At 49.0% G+C, this 20,613-nt stretch overlaps 1 protein-coding gene across 1 annotated transcript in view; it reads left to right on the top strand.

Annotated features, from left to right (window-relative positions):
* The window catches only part of OLFM2 (olfactomedin 2), a 43,644-nt gene that overhangs the window by 21,715 nt on the left and 1,316 nt on the right, over window positions 1-20,613 (top strand). The window contains exons 2-5 of the mRNA XM_063112586.1: window positions 16,698-16,847; window positions 19,036-19,182; window positions 19,432-19,651; window positions 19,990-20,096. Of these exons, the coding sequence (XP_062968656.1) occupies window positions 16,698-16,847; window positions 19,036-19,182; window positions 19,432-19,651; window positions 19,990-20,096 (624 nt within the window). The remainder of the gene's footprint in view (window positions 1-16,697; window positions 16,848-19,035; window positions 19,183-19,431; window positions 19,652-19,989; window positions 20,097-20,613) is intronic.

Here is a 20,613-nt window from a genome sequence, read left to right as displayed (position 1 = left end):
GGGTTCCTAATCCCAGCTCTACCACTTCGTATATAAAGCAAGTGGCATTGCCTCGAGCTCTTAATTTTTTTAAATGTACAAATATTTATTGAGCATCTACTATGTGCTAAGAGCTGTTCTAGGCATTGGGAACATGGCAGTGAGGAAGACACAGGGTCCTTGTCCTTGTCTGCTTCCCTCCTAGTGGGTAATACACTATACTAGCCCCAAACATACATAGTAAGTTTTCTGTTATGACCAGTGTCAGACAGGGAAATGAGGTCTGAGAAGGGCTGCTTTAAGGAGGTAATCAGGGAAGGCTTCCCTGAAGTGGTGACTTTTAAGCTTAGCTCTTAATTATGGAAGGATCCACTTCCTTCAAAGGCTTATCGTGGGGATGCAAAGGGACAACCGATCTGAGCAAATGTTCTATAAATGTATAGCTTGAAGGTTAAGACACCTTCTTCTCTCTCTCTCTCTCTCTCTCTTTCTTCCTTTTCCTGGGCTATGAGTTGAGATCTGGATTGCGAGTTAGGGAGACAACTTTAGAGAGAGGCAGCCTGGGCCCTGTGTCCCATGTGTTGGTCATTTACCTGATGTCCCTTGCCTGCCCTTCCCTATATCATAGCAGAGTTGGCCCTGAAAACTACATTTCCCAGCTTCCCTTGCTCACTGGCTTCCTGCTGGGTTCAGCCAATGGGAGGCTGTAGTGGGAGTTTGGAGGCAGGAGAAAGAGAAGCTGGGGATTTCTCCCCCTCTTTGCTCCAGGCAGCAACCTCCTCTCCCCTCTGGCTCCCGCTCTCAACGAGTATCCCCCCGGGAAGCTCCCCCAAGTTTCCTGCCAGGTGGTCCCAGCTTCTGGACTCCAGTAACACCACCTCCTCCCTTAGTCCAGCCCTTGGAAGGGGTGACAGCTTCCCACAGTTCCTACTCTGGATTGCCTCACTTTCCCGGTTTCCTGATTTTAGCTGTTCTGGCTAAAAGTATCCTCAGTATTAAATCTCCATATTAAATCCCCTTCATGGAACCATGTAGTTTGGCCTCTGTTGCCCTAACAGGCTCTGAGGGCACATCAGCCTCTGCCACTTAACTCCCCCTCTTTCGACTATAGTATCAGTAGCTGACCCTTACACGGTACTTACTACAAGTGATTTTTTTTTTTTACTACATGTGATTTTAAGCTCTGTGTGCAAAGGCATTCATTTAACTTCCCTGACAACCCTAAGAGGTGAGTGCTACTGTTAGCCCCATGTTACAGATGGGGAAACTGAGGCACGGTGAGGTGGTGCTATGAGGTACCTCGTGTGTGCATCACACGTGTGAAGTGCCTGGCACACGGGCAGTGCCTGGCTGGGCTGGTGATGATCATTACTCCATGTGCGCGGGTTTCTGGTGGATGCTGAGGCTGGAGGTAAAGTACCTCCTCCAGACAGGGATGGACGCAGGCACTGGCGGCCACAATGCGCGCTGATTGAAGTCCCCTCTGAGCCCCGCCACCTGGCAGAACAATCCTCAGGCTCCTGCTGGCTCTTGTCCCAGCCCTGGAGGGGTGCAGGGGGTGGGCAGGCAAAGGGCCTCTCTCCGGCAGCTTTGACTGGGAGCAGCTGCTCAATGCTTAGCCAGGATCGATTTCCCTTCAAGAGGCCCATTCTCACTAACAAAGGGCTCTGGTGACCCAGGTGGCCATCACTGACTGCTCTCCTCATAGGACAGAGCTGTTTCCTTTCTTTGAGATTCATTTCTTTGAAAGTCCTGGAATATTCTAAAGAATGGGCTGAGTCGGCCCCCAATGTGCTCACCTGGAACACAGTGGTGGATTTCTCTGCCTCGGTTTTGCCCCAGCCAGTCCACCTTCCATGACCTTTCTGACAATATTCTTTTTTTTTTTTAAAGATGACTGGTAAGGGGATCTTAACCGTTGACTTGGTGTTGTCAGCACCACGCTCAGCCAGTGAGCTAACCAGCCATCCCTATATAGGATCCGAACCCGTGGCCTTGGTGTTATCAGCACCACACTCTCCCAAGTGAGCCACAGGCCAGCCCCAAATTTCCTTTTTAAAAAAAGGCAATATGAATCTTACCATGAACTTCTTGAAGGCCCCTCATATAAGGACACCAGTCGTATTGGATTAGGGCCCACCCAAATGACCTCATTTTAACTCAGTTATCTCTTTAAAGAGCCTATCTGCAAATACCGAGGTACCTTCCAAGGTACTGGAGGTTAAGAGATCAACCTATGAATTTGAGGGGCTCACAATTCAGCCCATAGCAGAGATACCCAGAGGAGCCACCAGCTTCAGGACAGGAACCCAGTCACTGCCAAGCCACTGCCTGGAAGGAAGGGAATGAGGGGTGTAAATACCCCCCAATCCTCTCTTTTCTGCCCCCCCCAGTCTCCTGTGGCTGCTCTCAGGTGACAGACTCCACTGGAAGTGGAGGGCAGGGGCATCTGGGAGCCACAGGCTGCAGGGATGAGCCTCCTAGAGCATGGAGCGTTTGGAGAAGGGAGGTTGTCCTCCTTTAGGCTGTGAGTTTCAAAAGAGCAGGGATCTCTGCCCATCTCGTAGACTGCAGTGTCTCCAGTGCCTAAGACAGTGCCTGGCACCTAGTAGGTGCTCAATCATATTTATGGGATGAACAGAGGCTCTCTGCCCTCCAGGCCTTTGTCTATGCTGTTTCCTCTGCCTGGAAACCTCTCCCCACCCTGAGCCGCCTCAGGCTCATCCATCCAGTCTGTTTGGCAATTGCCTCTTCCAGAAGGCTGTCCCTACACTCTCAAAACCAGGCTCTGCAGCCAGCTCTGCTCTTACACTGGCCTGTGCTTCCCCCACCACGCCACTTGCCACTCCCTTTTATAAGGTCCTTTTCACTTGTGTTTCCTCCTTGCTCATCTGCGAACCTGGGGAAGCTGGGGAGGCCAAGGAGAGCGCTGTCCTATCTGCTTTTTGCAAGAAAAAACAGCCGCTGGCATTTCTTGAGCGTTCACTCTTGAGGCAATGCTGTAGGCACTTCAAATACATTAGCTCACTGAATCCTCAAAATGCCAACATTTTCCTCCTGCCTGCTTCCCTGTTTGAGAAATGAGGAAACTGAGGCTCAGAGCGAGTGAGTAACTTGCCCAAGGTAGCACAGAGCCAGAATTTAAACTTGAATTGTCCAATCTGCCTTTTTGTGTTCTCAGTCAGAACCTATTTGACTATTTTTATTCCATAAGCAATTATATCACACTCACTTGTAAATTACACATCTATATGATTATACATGTATATTGCGCATGTTAAGCCATTTTAATATATTAACAACCTCATGGTATCAGTACTATTCTTAGCCCCATACTACAACTGGGGAAATAGAGGCACAAGATGGTTAAGTCACTAGCCTGAAGTCACACAGCACAGCTGGGATTTGAACCCGGGAGACCTGGCTCCAGGGTCGGCACCCTTAGCAACCCTGTTCTGCAGTCTAGTCCCCCTGGGGGGAAATTGAATGCCTCTGATGCTCATTTCCTTGTAGTGTGTGTCAGAGGTGCAGCCAAGTGATAAAAGGTTTGGACCCCAAATTAACTTCCCAGGGCATGCACAGTACCCTGCAGGAAGGAACCCGTGGAAATGGGTTTTCAAGCAGCACTGGCACCTGGCTGTCCCTGTTGAGCTATTAGCTGGCAAGTTGATCCTCTGTCTGTGTCTGGCCGTGCTGTCCAGCCTAGGAGCCTTGCAACAAACACCTCCATTTTGTGCAGGGGTGTCCCTGACTATTGGCACAAAATGCCTGAGCCAGCCACGGAAGATAAATTTCCCCCATGACGACCTTTTCCACACACTGATGGATTGATTTCAGAAATCCATCCCCAGCCAATATGCCCAGCCCCAGCCCTCACCAGGGGCGCAGATGGCTGCAGATTTATGCCCCAGCCAGAAATTGAATTCCTGTAAGTCAAAGGAAGTGTCTGAAAAGCTCATCCAGCCTCATTTTTACTTCCGACAAACTTCAGGCAAGAGATTAAACCTGGGCCAGTGTCTTCCAGCAGCAGGAACTGCAGTGGCGGAGAAATGACCTCGCTGTGGCATTTTTCTTACATTTCCTGCTTTCCGCTTGGCCTCCCAGGGCTGAGAAATAAAAAGCCATCAGACCTGCAGGCCTGCGTGGTTAAAGGGAATTCCCATTTCTGAACAGCTAATGTTAGAAAAGGGACACGTTCTACATACCCAAAGGCAGGCTCCTAGTCCCCGTGCCAAATATTGAGCCATTCAGAGGGATAGGAAATAAAGCTGCTAATTCATCCCTGTCACAGCCAGGCCCCTGCACCAGCTCCTCAGTCCAACTGAGTCTAAGCAACTTGGTGAGGCTCTAATTAAGCTTCCTTGGGCTATGGCAGAGAGGACCTCAGAGTCGGGGTAATTCCAGAACCCTCACTCCCACCCCCGCCCCCTGCCAGACACCTGAAGGCTGTGGAGGGAGAAGCAGAGAAATCCAGTGACAGCTCTGGGAAGGAAGAAACCCTGTCTTGCTAGAAAGATCTCTTTCACTTGCCTTGAAAAATGAGACAGCTAATGCAAATGTGGCTGCTTCTCTTTGGTACAAAAGCCCCTAAATATTAAAGAAATGAATCCTTGATGTCTACAAAGAAAGGATCAAAAATGACTCTTTCAGAAAGGAGAAGAGCTTTTATTTCACTGTGAACTTTTCTAGATCTAGCCTCTGGCACAGATGCCTACAGAACACAGAGTGCAGGAGGATAAAGAACTAAATGATTACGGTTCAAGCATTCATTCATTTCAGGAAGTGTCTCTGAAGCAGCGACTGGGTGCCAGGCGTTGGGCTGTGGGCTGAGGAAACAGTCAGGAGAAATGAAGATCCAGTTCTTGCCCTTAAAAGCCAGTGGGGCATTCTACAAAGTCTCTGACCAGTAGTCCTCAAAACTGTCAAGGTCATGAAAAACAAGACAGAGAAAATGTCACAGACCAGAAGAGACCAGGGAGACGTGATGACTCAGTGCAATGTGGGATCCTAGACTGGATTCTGGACCAGAAAAAGAACACGAGTGGATAAACTGGGGAAATTAGAATAAAATCTGGAGTTTAGTTAATAGTAATGCGCCAGTGTTGGGTCCTTAGTTGTGACAAATGTACTGTGGTTATATAAGATGTGAACAACAGGGGATGAGTGCGTGCGGGGTATACAAGAGCTCTCTGTACTACCTTCATAGCTTTCCTATAAATCTAAAATTATTCCAAAATAAAAAGTTTATTAGAAAAAAAGTCAGTGGGGGACCTGCAATAATTTTAGATCACTGCCAATTCTGTATGTTCATAATAAAAGCTCCCACTGACCGGGCACTAACTAGATGCCTCTTGACATACACTAACTTAGATCATGTCCTGGCCATTGTGAACTTTTAGATAAGGAAGCAGAGAGGTTAAGAAAGGCACAGAAAGGTTAAGCCACTTGCCCGAGGTCACACAGAAAGGAAAAGATCAGAATTTAGACTCAGGGACTGCCAGAGAAACTGAACTCCTCTATGCCTTTCAAGGTTTTCAACATCTATGTATAGCTTTGTATTTCTTTTTTGGCGCCTGGACGGTATGGGGGTCCAAACCCATGACTTTGATGTTATAATGTGCACTAGCCAACTGAGCTAACCGGCTAGCCCTCTTTCAAGGGTTTTAATTCAGGGAGTTGGTTACACAGATGATGGAAGAGCTGAGAAACTAAACAGGGGGTGGAAAAGAAACCCAGAGAATAGCAACAGCAGAGAGAGCATGTATACCCCAGGACTGGGGATCAGCAGGCCTGGAAAGGGAGAAATACCGGAGGCTTCTCCCTTTGTCCCACCCTCCGATCCTCCACGAGCGCCTCCCATTGGCTGAACCTGCCTGGGCGGCAGAGGGCAAGGGAGTGTGGGAAATTGAGTTCCCTGCCATGCCGACAGAGCCTACAAAAGTCCAGCTATTGTGCAGCTTACCCTTAAGAGAGTGTCTGTGCGTGGGTGGGTGGCTGTCATTTTGCAAATGACAGAGGCAAAGTGATGTGCTTGGGAACCCACAAAGAGGAAGTGGCAGATGCAAGACTCGAACATTTATATGGTTCAGTCTCGTCAGGTTCTTAGGAGGATTGGTGAGAAATTAGCTGCAAAGCACTTAGAATCAAAGCACCTAGCTCAGAGGAGGTGTGCAATAAATGTTAGCCGTTATTAATTATGATGATGATGGTGATTGCTATTGTGATGCCAAAGGTCCTTTCTCCCATAGGGCTGTCACATCCCACTGTTACAGGACCTGTGTGTGTGTGTGTGTGTGTGTGTGTGTGCGTGTGTTGGGAGGGGTACCAAATAGTAGGGGAGCACTTAAGGGGTGCTCACCCCACGACCAGGGAACCTCACTCTGGTGAGACCTGTGTAGGTTTTCTCCACGTGAAAGAGGAGCAGGAGGTTGTCTTAGGCAAAGAACATAGCAGGGGAAAAGGTCCGGGGTCAGGAAAGGGGAGCTGAAATGCAATATCCACGGGTTCCACATCTGTGGATTCAACCAACTGTAGATCGAAAGTATTTGGGGGAAGAGCCAGCCCGTGGCTCACTCGGGAGAGTGCGGTGCTGATAACACCAAGGGCACGGGTTCGGATCCTATATAGGGATGGCCGGTTCGCTCACTGGCTGAGCGTGGTGCTGACAACACCAAGCCGAGGGTTGAGATCCCCTTACGGGTCATCTTTTAAAAAAAAAAGTATTTTGGGGAAAAAAAACGGTAAAAAATAACAATACATCCATTCTTGCCTTCTTATTTAAAAAAAATAGAAAATAATGCAAATAAAAAAATAGAGGGGGGCTGTCCGGTTAGCTCAGTTGGTTAGAGCACAGCCTTGTAACACCAAAGTCCAGGGTTGGATCCCTGTACTGGCCAGCTGCCAAAAAAAGAAAAAAACAAAAAACCTGAAGCAGAGCATAACAGCTATTTGCATCGTATGTACACTGTATTAGGCGTTATAGGTAATCTAGTGATGACTTAAAGTGTACAGGGGGATTACATGCAAATACTCGGTCATTTCATATCAGGGACTTGAGCATCTGGGGATTTCGGTATCCGCGGTGGTCCTGGAACCACTCCCCGCAAATGCCGAGGGGGAACTAGAACAGTGGGGTGGAGACAGGCAATCGGTAAGGCTGGGAAGTCAGCCAGGTCCAACTGGGCAGGAGAGGTGAGCGCAGCCGGGTGGTGTTGGGGCTTTATACTGAGGGCATGGGAGCTACGGAGGGTCCAAGATGGGGATGACACGTGGAGAGACAGCTCTGGCTTCTCCGAGGAGAATGGCTCAGAGGGCATAAGGATGAGGCCATGGTTCTATGGCGGGAGGGACTCTTGTCCTCCCAGCACAGTGGCTGAGAGTCTGACAGGCCGGCATCCAAATCCCAGCTCTGACACCGACTCTGTGAGTTGGGCAACTTGATGTTCCTTTCTGTGCCTCAGTTTCCCCTTCTGTAAAATGGAGCTAGTGTGTGCACCTCCCATGTGGTGGGATTCTAAGGATTTAATATTTGTAAAGCACCTTGGAAGATGAAACCTTGGGGTGCGGATAGAGCTTGGGCTTGTCCTAGCCCTTCTCTCTGCCCCTTTATGTCCCCTTCCTCATTCACTCCAGTAACTTTTAATCTCATCTCTCTGCTGACAGAACCCAAATGCCTATCTCCAGCCAAGCCCTCTCTGTTTTCCTCTCCCCAGCTGCTGATGTGACATTGACTCTTGGACATGGTCACGGCATCATGAACTGAACCTGCCCTCAGGATGAACTCTTGATTTCCATCCTGCCAAAATCTGCTCCCCCTCAAGTCCCCATGGGCTCCTGGCCCAGCCTTCTCCATCTCAGTAAATGACATCCGCACCCACCCAACCCATTGCTTAAGCCCCCAAAGTTGAAGTCACCCTCAGTTCATTTTCCCTTCCACCCCTTTTTCCTTTCCACCCTGCATCGGCCCTTTAGCAAATCCTGTGAGTTTGGCCTTTAAAACATAGGAATCTACCACGTGTCTGTCCCCATATATCCACTCTGGTGCAAGCCCTCATCATTGTTCACCTGGATGACTACAGGGGGAGAGAGGACAACAGCACGTTCAAAGGCCCTGGGGTGATAAAGAGCTTGGGGGTCGTTGAGGAACTGAACAGAGACCCAGGAGGCTCAAGCAAGAGTTTGCTTCCTCCCAGAAGGGTCTCCTCAAATGGGGTGCTCTTGAGCACTGGGAGAATCTTGTACTTTGACAAAGCAAGCATGTAAGCCTTGATGCAGACTTTGGTCCCTAAACCCTACTCTTATAGCTGTCTGCTGGAATCCATGGTGGTGCTAACACAGTCCAGGCCACACCCAGAGGGAATGGACTGTGTTTGTAAGTTCTTGCACAAGGCAACCCTTCCCCACACCTTCTCTAGACTGAGAACTCCAGGTGGGGGGAAAGTCAGTCCAACTCGGAGACCTGTATCTCTTCCTCCTTTCCCAAGAAACTCTAGTCATTGATTTTTGGTCCATACTGGCATTGTGATGTCAGAGCCTTAAACATCCTTGGACATAAGTACCAGCCTTAACTGGGACTCAGGATACTAGGAATCTTCTGCTAAGGCTTAGGTGGTTTTGGAGGGTGAGAGGTTGTACTGTCCTGCCAGCCTGGATGGCCTCTCAGGACAAGATGGGTTAATTTTGTTGTGAGGGAGTAAATAAATGAATGGATGAATGAATGAATGGATGGATGGATGGGTGGGTGCATGAATGAATGAATGGATGGGTCGGTGTATGAATAAATGAGTGGATGAGTGGACTCTACCTCTATTCCAACCCCTCCCCCAGCCACAAGACTCTCCCAGGCAGAGCCTCAGCTGCTCAGGTGACTCCCAGCCCTCCAGCACAGCACAGGCGAGCTGACATCTTCTTTAATACCTGTCAAGCTTATCACTCAGGGGAGATTTGCCCAATACCTCAAGGTTTGACAAGGGCAGCCTGCTATTATCTCAAGCCCTCCAAAGGGACGCTGCCCCCGTCATGGCTCAGATGTGGCAGACAAGCATGTCCCTGATCATTCATCACAGGCCTCCTACCATCCCCGCAGTCAGAAAGAAGCCACAGCCACTGCTGAGCCTGCCCAGCACCTGTCTGCAGCCTGATTTCAGATGATCCCTCTCTGGGAGGGACGGAAGCCAGGAAATTCACAGTAGATCTGTGCAGAAGTTTGCTTTCTGTCCCACTGGCCTACAGACATTTAGTCATTCAACAAACATGGGTAGTGGCAGGCTCTGGGGACTCACTGATGCAAAAGCAGACAAAACTCCCCACCCCCTTTCATTTCCTGTTCCCACCAAGGAGGTCCTGTGGCCATTGTGATCAGGGAGTTGGAGGAGGACTGGGGAGATGCAGGAAGGTGGTGGAGACCGTAGAGCCAAATGGCCTGTGTTCAAATCCCAGCCTCACCACTTCCAGGCTGTGACACTTTGACCAAAAGACTTGACCATTCTACCCCAGCTTCCTCATCTATCAAAGGGGGATAATGCCGGTACCGGCCTCACAGCAATGTTATGAGGATTAAGTCAGTTAATCCACGCCAAGTGCGTCGAACAATGCACAGGATACTTTAAGAGTTGGGCAACTTGCTGGGGACAACAGAGACTGCTTTTGACAGAGACGTTGACGCTGAGCCCCAGGGATGGGGAAGAGCTAGCCCAGCTGTGAGATGGGGCGAGAGTGTTGATGGCAGCCAGTGCAAAGGCCTGGAAGTGGGAAAAGAGCAGGATGTGTCCCAGGAAGGGAAAGATGACCAGAGAGAACACAGCATGAGCCTTGTTCATTGCCTGTTAGGATGGGATAGGACCCCCGCCACCCCCATCCCCACTCCTGCCAAGTTATATCAAGGAGATGCGCTAGGACACCAAGCTGGCTGGGCTACGTGGGGACTGGGATGTCCCCTCTTGAGATAATAGCAGGCTGCCCTTGTCAACTCTTGACTAAGTGTCTGCTCTTATCCCTTACTCTCTTTTCTCCATAGCTGGACCTTTTTTTTTTTTTTTTTTTTTGATTGGTAAGGGGATCGCAACCCTTGGCACGGTGGTGTCTGCACCACGCTCAGCCAGGGAGCACACCAGCCATCCCTATATAGGATCCGAACCCGCGGCCTCGGCGCTACCAGCACCGCACTCTCCCGAGTGAGGCACGGGGCCAGCCCCAGACTTTTTTTTGGCCTCATTATCCAGCAGCCTTGACCCCAACCCCACGAGACTTCGAAGGATGCTGGATTTATCAATTCTGCCAGATTGTCTCCATTCAGCATCTGCATCAAACTCACACCATTTTGACTCCAGGAAGTTACTAAACTGGCCTTACAAGTGTTAGAAGGGAAACAATAATAAGAAGAGCAGCAAACACTTCTGTAGCACCTACTGCATGCTGATGACAATTCTAATTGCTTGTACATATATTATTAATTCATTTGATTCTCCCAGCAATGCTGTAAGGTAGGTAGAGTTCTTATGTCCATTTTACAGATGAGGAAACTGAGGCCCAGAGAGGTTAAACGACTTGCCCAGCTCACACAGCAAGTGAATGATCGAGCCGGGACATAAACCCAGGCAGCCTGACTTCGGGACCCTGTTCTTATAACATCAGCTTTACTCCACCATCCAAGTAGGAATAAGAAATATCCAGAGAAATAGTCATTTCTGTCGTAAGGATATTGTCCAGAAAGATGCTGGTGACATCACATGGAATCCTTTTTGGGAGGACCGTGGGAGATATCCCTGCCTGTTCTTGGTACCAAAAATAGCTGAGCTTCCTTTTGAGCATCTGGCGTACTTTTGTTTCGGGACACTGGGAACCGCATAAATGACCAGCTTTCCCTTTCTGAGTCGGCTGCTCAAGAACTTGGAGCCAAATTCATGGCCCAACCATATGCTTGATTGTTCGGGATTTTAAGGCATGAATTTTTCTTAGCCTCATTTCTGGTTCTGTCCTATGCTCCTGCTTTTGTTTTTCTTCTTTTTCTCCCTTGCAAAAAAAAAAAAAAAAAAATTCAAAAGAGACTTTGGAAGATCTTTAGCAGAACAATACATGTTCATTGTAGAAAATGTGGAAAATAAGATACATTTAAAGACGTTGATAAAAATCCCCACGAATCCCCCATTTTTATGGCTGTGTACTATTCCATCCTGTGCATGCATCTTAAGTTTTGAAACCAATCTCCTTATTGTGAAGCAATTGAAGGAAAAAATTCTAGTTCTCCAGTTTTGAGCAGTGCATCCTTGTAGCGATTTGGTAGTTGTCCCTGTGATATCCATGGGCTAATCTCTTAGCTTGGATTGGCTGAGTAAACACAGAAACCTTGAAGCATTGGCAATGGATTGGCAGACTGCCTTCCAGAAACATCTAATCCCTGTTCTCATATTTAATTGGAGCTATCTTGTGGTATTTTACATACCCTTGTAAACCACTTAGAATCCTCTCTGGATCAAGTCAGGGGACAAATAAATATAGAAACTCCAAGTCACTTCTGCTTCCTGATTCAATTACCCAGCCTCAAATGCAATAATATCCTCATTTTATTAAGAGGCAGTCACTCGCTCTCTTCCTGTTGGCTAATCCCCAATAGCCACTGCTCCGTGGATGGCTGCCCCCAGCATCCTTTAGCAATCCCTCCACTCCAACACCAAGAATTGTTTTTGAACCAAGACGTAGGCGGTGGCACTCCATGAGATGGAAAACTTTTTCTGCGTGGTTCATACTCAGTTAACCCCGGACCTGCTATGGAGACTGGTGCTTAACTGGGGCATCAGCCTCAGTGAAAGTATTTGGAAAATCCCGGCCAGAAAAAAACAATTTGAGGAATAGCTACCTGATGACATAGCTTACCCTTTTAGAGCCCGTTAGCACAAATATTAAACTGTGAACCCAGAGCTCAGCAAACAGTGGTTGGCTTCTCCGGTGCATTTGCCACATCCGAGGTGACACGGGCTACCTGCCCCCCTTATCCATGGAGGATATGTTCCAAGACACCCCCCCAGTGGAAAATTGAAACTGCAGATAGTACCAAACCCTATATATATATTATGCATGAATTTATTTTTCCTTCTTCACAATTTTTGTGGATTGAAGATTCATTTTTTCTGTAGATCTTAACCTCAACGTACGATTTTTTTTTCTTTCCTATTAAGTCAAGAACTTTCACCTATTGACTTAAAGGAAGCCCTTTATGGCTTCTCTTCAGCATATCCGAACTGCCAGCATCGCTACACTTGCACTTTGAGGACATTAATAAATAAAATGGAGGTTACTTGAACTAACAGGCAGGAGCATAGACCTTGTGGATATGCTGGACAAAGGAATGATTCACCTTCCAGGTGGGACAGAGCAGGAGGGCAAGAGAGTCCATCACACTACTCAGAACGGTGCGCAATTTAAGATTAATGAATTGTTTGTTTCTGGAATTTTTCATTTAATATTTTTGAACTGCAGTTGACCTTGGAAAGTGAAACCGCAGATAAGGGGTGACTGCTACATCTGAGAACTCCTGTGTTCTCACACCTACTATTATAAGCATTTCCCTGGGGATAGGACACTTTCTATTCCTCCATAGGGCTCTGACCTCCAAGAGTTAGTGACTTCGGTTCCAAGCTAGACCCAGTCTGGGAGAGCTGGCATTTGGACTCTCCAATGTGGAGCTTTCCAGGACATTCCAACGGTTCCTGGGGACATGAACTTGACTGCGTATTTGAACTTAAACCCAACTGGCAAAACTCTGGAGCTCTGCGTGCTGAGATTCAGCAGCCAAACCCCAGGCATTTAATTACACTGCTGCAGAGAACACTCCAGCGAGGCGCGTCCAACGCAGACAATTATTTTAGGAAAGCCATGGAGGCCTTCTCTCTGTGCCACTTAAATCTTGCTTCTCTTTTACAATTCAATATTTCATATGTTGAGAGAAAATGGCTTGTTTGTTTGCTTCGAAGGACACGCTAGGAAATGTAGGGAGATCTTAATTACGTTGAACTGGGCTGCGTTGTCTCTGCGCAAATGAGAATCTTGGGGGGTTCTGTCCAAATTGCTTGGGGATCGGAGCCAGGGGAGGATGGGAAGGGATGGTTGGGCTCACGTTCATTGCTTTTCTTTGTTTTGCTTTTAAAGAATTGGATTTGTCATCAAAGCAGGCAAACCAAGGGGGAAGGCTTTCTTGGGCCACCCTTCTTGTCTTAAGTCAGGCTCCCAAGGGGAGGATTTAAGTGCACATATTCACCTAGGAGGACTCTAGTGGACTGAATTATGTCCCCCCCAAAAAAATTCACTGAAGCTTGAATTGTGTCCCCCAAGTTTTATGTATTGGAAATGTAGCCCCCACTGTGACTGTTAAGAGGGTGGGGAATCCTATTATGGTAACTGAAAGGTGGAGACTTGAAGAGGTGATTGGATTGTAGGACCATGCAGGAGTAAATGGATTAAAAACGGTGGTCAGGGGCGTGGTTCTGAGGACTTTAAAAGAAGAGGAGAGTCTTTCTCTCTTTCTCTCTCTCTCTCTCTCTCTGCTCTCTCTGCTTCCACCATCTTGCAATGTGAGACCCCTGGGTCACTGTTGCCACCACCAGATGGACTTTGGATTTCCCAGCCTCAGAAACTGTAAGCAGTAAATTTCATTTTCTTTGCAAATCACCCAGTTTCAGGTATTTTGTTATAAGCAACAAAAACGGACTGATATAAGGGTGATGCCAGGAAGAACCAGAGCTGAGACATGAGAGAGGCACAGAAGGAAACCCATGCAGGGGGAGTTAATGAGCAGGTTGCTGCTGTAGACAACTGGAGCACAGTCCCAGTGCTTTCACAATTCAGATAAAGTCCTCTGTGGTGGGGAATCCTGGGAGCTTCTGCAGTGAGTGTTGGCACCACCCAGCTCATACTCGGGTTCAAGGAAGGCATTACTTCATTTCTCCATCAGGGGGATGTGGACTCCTAAAGAGGGGCTTCCCCAATTTAGGAAGGGTGTACATGAGGCACAAAGAGTGATTAATTATAATAGTTTCAGATGGTGCTTATGAATGGTTTCTTTTTCTTATAAATTAGTGGAAGAGTCAAGCTCATCTGTACAATTATATCATTTGCTCACATTCCAATAGGCTTAAGAAAAAAAAATGCTTTATAGAGTGGGAGAGAAAATAGGTGGGTTAATAGCTGAAGCCTCCAGGATTGCTCCGTAACTCTCAGCCCACCTTAGCTCTGCTGCTGCTCGTGGGAACAGCCTCTGCTAGGTGATCAGTCATCGGCTGCGCAAATGATCAGTGATTGTGGTGCTTTGTTTCTCTGTAAAACACTTGGGGTTTTATTAGATTTTTATCCATGCCCATAGGAATACATCCTGGATAGGACCAGAATCATCTTTTTTTTTTTTTTTTTTTTTGGTATGGGGATCCAAACCCTTGACCTTGGTGTTATCAATACTGTGCTCTAAACCAACTGAGCTAAACTGGCCAGCCCAGGACCAGAATCTTCTAAGGTCCCACTTCTATGGCCACAACTTATCATTACTTGCATGGACCCGTTCAGTCACCTTTACCCTGGTCTTCTTCCCCCCTCTCCCCCAAAGCAGCTAGAAGTCATTATGAACACCCAAGTCAAGGCACATCCCTCCTCTGCTCAGAACACTTTATGGCTCAGGGCCAGCCTGTGGCTCACTTGGGAGAGTGTGGTGCTGATAACACCAAGGCCATGGGTTCGGATCCCTATATAGGAATGGCCGGTTAGCTCACTTGGGAGAGCGTGGTGCTGACAACACCAAGTCAAGGGTTAAGGTCCCCTTACCAGTCATCTTTAAAAAAAAAAAGAACCCTCTATGGCTCACTCCCACCTCACTCAGAGCTGAAGTCAAAGTCCTCACTGCAGCCTGCAAGGCCCCGTGCACTCTGCCCACTGTCACCTCCTGCTCCCATCTCCCTCCACTTACTGCCTCACTACTCCTGCCTAAGGGCCTTTGCACTCACTGTTCTGTCTGCCTGGAACCCCATTCCCCAGACATCTGCATGGCCCCTCCCTCATGTCCTTCAGGTCTTTACTCAAATGACACCTAAAGTTGCAATCCTGGTGCTCTCCAACCCCAGTGTCCCCCATACTTTTTATTTCTGTCTCCCTCCTCTTTAATAAAAGCTCCTAGAGGAGCATGTGTGTGTGTGTCTGTGTGTGTGTGTGTGTGTGTGTGTGTGTGTGTGTGTCTGTGTGTTTTGTTCACTGCTACGTTTTCAACATCCGGAATAGAATCTGGCACACAGTAGGAGCTCAACAAATTTTGGTTGAGCAAATGAGACCATCATGGGGGACTGGCTGGTTTTCTCAGTGGTTAGGGTGCAGTCTTGTAATGCCAAGGTCCTAGGTTCATATCCCTGCACTGGTCAGCTGCCAAAAAAAAAAAAATTTCTTAGAAATGAGACCATCATGCCCTATCAAAAACAAGAAGATCGGGACTTGTGACTGGTTCTGCTATGCTCCAGGGAAGTTCCAGGGGCCCTACAATGGGGGCCCAGATCTGTCCAGTGAGTATCCACTGCTTTTTGGACAATGTTTCTCATATCTCTCCAGGTATTGATAGGATCTGTCAAGCTAAAAGTCTTCCCTCCTGTCTCTGCTTCTCCTGGCTCACTCATCCCTCAAGTTCAGCTCAAATGTCCCTCCCCTGGGGCACCTTCTCTGACACCCCCAGCCTGGGAAAGACCCCCTGTTACTCCCTATACTATTTCTTCAAAGCATTCTCTATAGCATGTGGTTCTAGGAGTATCATTAGGATTACATGTCTGATGTCTGTTTCCCCCACTAGTTCCATGTTTTTCCACCCCCTCTTTGTTTTTTTTCTTTTTCTTTTCTATTTCTTCTTCATCCTTCTCTTCCTTGCTCCTATCCCAGGCCCTATGCCCGGGATAGAATAGGCTCTCACTGGATACTTTCTAATAAGATTGGCAATTATGGCTGTCTAGAATTCCCTTTGAGATTAGCATTTCAAAGGTTCTGATAAGTCCTGCAGTGAAGAAACTTGTTTCACCCAACAATGCGCAAACTTGTTTGACCAGAGCACCCTTTGTCCAGCGCATCTGGTAAGATTGCTGCTGTTCCAAGGAGCATAGGAAACACAGCTGTAATTGATCACTGGATTATCTGAGCAGCATCCATTGACCTGAAATTTAATATAGGAGGAGTCTGAAGGCGATGCCTTCAATCCAAGAACCTAGAAAGTCTCGGCGAGATTTTGTCTCATGTTGGGCATAACCTTGCCTGGGCTTCTTGGGATAGGGTAGGGGAACAGCAGAGTGGCACTTAGCACTTCGTGGCCCCTGAGATATAGTCAGAGCCCATCTGTCACCATGGGCCGGGGAAGGAGAGAGAGAGGTCTGGGTTTGTGGGTTATTATGAGTGGATGTATGTTCTAGTGGCTGTTATGGAGGCAGTGTTGTATGTGTGTGCAAATGTGTGGGACAATGAATTCCCAGCTTGAGGAAGAGTTCAAGTCCCATAATTCCTTGCTGTGTTCCTTAACCCCTCCACACTTCAGTCTTGTCATCTGTAAAATGGGGCTCCTTCAAAAGGGATTGAGGTCACATGCAGCAGGCCCATGGTCCAGCACATTCCAAGTGTCCATCTGGCAAAGGGCATCTGTCATTTCCCTGGGCCCTCTTTCTCTCCTGGAGGGGCAAGGTGGGTCCCCCTCTCTAACCCCAACATCCCTGCAGACTCTCTTCCAGAGCCCAGAAGAGGGCTGGCAGCTGTACACCTCGGCCCAGGCCCCCGATGGGAAATGCATCTGCACGGCCGTGATCCCCGCACAGAGCACCTGCTCCCGCGATGGCCGGAGTCGGGAGCTGCGGCAGCTGATGGAGAAGGTGGGAACCTTCCAGGTTCCCTGGGGTAGGCTGTGAAAATCTCCTTGCCCTCTGACCCCCTCTGGATCATCCCAGGCCACATCCAACCATGCGGATTATCCAGAGCTGGCTGATACCCTGGTTCCCCTGTAGGTGGATAATTTATTCATATCTGTTCAAGGCTTCTTTGGAAGAGAAGCTGAGGCTTGTGGGGTCGGGGAGGAAGGAAGACCCAGTGGTGACACCCGTCTCCGGTGCATGAGCTCTGGCCCCACTGTGCATGTCCCATTCAGCCCTTCAGTTCTCCAGACTCACCTGCTGAGAAAAGTTCCATGTCCCTTGGGTGGGGGGATCTCACCCTCCACCTCAAGAGGCTCATGTATGGATTCCTACCCTCTCTGATCATGGTCGATGCAAAATGGTCCCCATTCAATACATCCCCGAGCATGTTTCATTGCCCTTTATAGCCATATCGCTGTCCCTTGCCACTGCCCAGCTGAACTGCTCATTAGCTCTGATGCCGGTGATGAAGGGGACCAGCAGCCTCCCGTCACCATTCTACAGAGGAGGAAGCTGACGTTTGGCAGAGAGGAGAAGAGTTTGTCAGCACCAGAGTCTCCCACCTATTAACTCCACAGGATTCTGCCCTGCCCACAACGCCCAAACCATTTTCCCCAATAATTTGGGATGTCCAAAGTGGTATCCTCTGTCAACAGTAGCTGTACAGTCATCCAGCCTTAGCTGTGGGGGATTAGTTCCAAGATGTTCGACGGATGCCTAAAACTGCAGTAGTACCCAATCCTACATGTACTTTTTTCCTTACGAACATACCTATGATAAAGTTAAATTTATAAATTAGGCACAGTAAGAGACTGACAACAATAACAATAAAATAGAATTATAACAATATACTATCATAAAAGTTATTATTATTATTTTTTTTTAGTGGCTGGCCAGTATGGGGAATCTAAATCTGCGACCTTGGTGTTACAAGGTTGCACTCTAACCAACTGAGCCTACCGGCCAGCCCATTATTTATAACACATGAGTTGTTTATTTCTGGAATTTTCCATTTAATGTTTTCAGACTGCAATTGGCCACGGGTAACTGAAATCTGGAAAGCAAAAGCATGGATAAAGGGGGACTACTGTAAAAATATTTCGTGGCATCCAGGGCGGGTATCAAGCTGTTGGGCTTCTGAGAATTACCAAGAGTCACGTGATCAATTGTTCAGGAAAGTCTGGGTATTTCAACAAGTATCCAGTGATGTCTCTGACTGAGTTTACCTTAGCCAGGTGGGATCCACCTTAGCCCAGTGGGGTCCACCTCAGCCAGGTAAAGTTCACCTTAGCCCAATGGAGCCTACTTTAGCCAGGTGAAGTTCACCTCAGGCTGGTTCAGGTGAGACTAGGGTCTGGGAGCTTCTTCGGGGCATGCATTCAGCCAGAAAGTATTTACTGAGCAACTACTTGGGGCCAGTGCTGGGCCCTGGGGATTTGACTGTGGACAAGCTAGACACTGACTCTGCCTCTGAGGATCCCCCCTGAAGGAGGCAGGTGAATCAGAAAGTTCCAGATAGTAGTCATAGCTAGGAAGAAAATAGCCATGTAAGGGGAGAGTGAGTGAGCAGCTACTGAGACAGGGTAGTTGGGGAAGGCCACACTGAGGAGGTGATGCTAGAGTTGAGACCTGAAGGATGAGAAGGAGACAGCCATGGGAAAATGAAGGGAACAGCACTCCAGGTAGAGGGATCAGCATGTGCGGAGGCCCTGAGGAGGGAGGGAGCTTAGAGTCTGTGAGAACAGAGAGCGCTGGTATTTGGAGTGGTGTGAACTTGGAGAGGAAGCAGGTCAGGGGGCAGGACTAGCCCATGGAGGATCTGCAGGGGAGGAAGGTGGTCTAATCTTTGTTTTGTAAAGTTCCCTCTAGCTGCTATGTGGAGAACTGACTGCAGAGGGTGAGGGTGGAAGCAGGGAGACCAGGGAGGAGGGAACAGGTAGTGTGGTGGGCAGACCCGGTGGGAACCAGAGGGAAGGGGAATGGATGGATTGGGCACGGCATTCACAGGTTGCTGGTAAGAACAGGGAAGGAGAAGGTGGCCTGGTTGGGTGTTTGTGTGACCTCTTACCCTGCCAAGCCTTGTCTGTGGCATCTCTGGGTCAGGGGCAGGAGAAGAAGTCTTGCTTTCCCGAATTGTCCCCATTCCTAGGTCCAGAACATCTCCCAGTCCATGGAGGTCCTTGAGCTGCGGACGTATCGTGACCTCCAATATGTGCGCAGCATGGAGACACTCATGCGGAGCCTGGACGCACGGCTCCGGGCGGCCGATGGGTCCCTCTCGGCCAAGAGCTTCCAGGTGGGTCCTTCTGGGCTCAGGTCAAAGGTCAAGGGAATGAATGCTCGAGGTGGATGCCCATGATTCCGAGAATGGAGTCACGTCTGGGAAGAACTGAGGGTTGACTGGGATCTAGGGCCCAGTAGGGGCCAAATATCAAGGGCCAATTGTGCAACAAAGACAAGGGGTGAAGTTATGGGTCAGAGGTCTGGTTGGGTCTGGGTCAAAGGTCATGGGTCGAGCTCAGCAGGGTTCCATCTTCGTGCACAGGAGCTGAAGGACAGGATGACGGAGCTGTTGCCCCTGAGCTCGGTCCTGGAGCAGTACAAGGCGGACACGCGGACCATTGTGCGCCTGCGGGAGGAGGTGAGGAATCTCTCTGGCAGCCTCGCAGCCATCCAGGAGGAGATGGGCGCCTACGGGTACGAGGACCTGCAACAGCGGGTGATGGCACTGGAGGCCCGGCTCCATGCCTGCGCCCAGAAGCTGGGTATGCCTTGACCCTTGACCCTGACCCCTGACCTCCACACCCAACTCCAGTACCACCCATGTGCCAGAAGCTGGGCAGTTTTGACCTCTAACTTCTAAACTTCAACCTTTGACCTACCTACCCAAGGTCAAACTGGGCCCAGAAGCTGGAAATGGCCCTGACCTTTGGCTTCCAACCCCTCACCCCAACCTAATTCCATATTCGGACCAGATTTCTGGATCCCCCCTCACCCCTGGTCCCAGCTCTTCCCAATTTGGTCACAACACTTGGTCCTTGCCTTTCCTCTCTTGGGCTCTTCCCATCCCCCACCCTCATTCCCCCCTGTTCCTGCCTCCCAGGCTGTGGGAAGCTGACTGGGGTCAGTAACCCCATCACCGTTCGGGCCATGGGGTCCCGCTTTGGCTCTTGGATGACCGACACGATGGCCCCCAGTGCGGATAGCCGGGTGAGTAACTGTGCCCACCCCAGGGGTCAGAGCCTGGGAGGAACATAGCCTGTGACTGCCCATAGGTGCCCAGGGATTCCACACCAATGACTTGTAGCCCAAAGTGTCCTGGATCCCCAGGGCCCTTGGACCTCCCCTCGACTTTCTAGTGACCACCAAGTGACCAACAACCTTCCAGCCCTGTGAATTTCAAAGTCTGTTGACCTCCAGTGACTGTAGAGACTAATGGTTACTGAGCGCTACTAACCAGTTCCCAGTAACCAATGACCTCTATGTAACTGCCCAGTAACCAGTGCCTTCCCAAGGACAAAAGACCTGCCAGCACTGCTCAGTGACCTTTGGACTTCCAGTTGCCCCCATGGTCATGATTGCCCATCGCCTAGACCCACAAGAACCATTGATGAACTGCCCAGTGACTATCCTGCAACATGACCTTCCTGGTGACAGATATTGATCAGTGGGTGGCCACTGAGTGTCATAGATTATGGGTAGTAAATAGTCCCCATACCGCCATGAT

The sequence above is a fragment of the Cynocephalus volans genome, chromosome 10 (assembly GCF_027409185.1).
Source record: "Cynocephalus volans isolate mCynVol1 chromosome 10, mCynVol1.pri, whole genome shotgun sequence".
Classification (NCBI taxonomy): Eukaryota; Metazoa; Chordata; class Mammalia; order Dermoptera; family Cynocephalidae; genus Cynocephalus; species Cynocephalus volans.
This window is presented reverse-complemented; position numbering and strand designations above follow the sequence as displayed.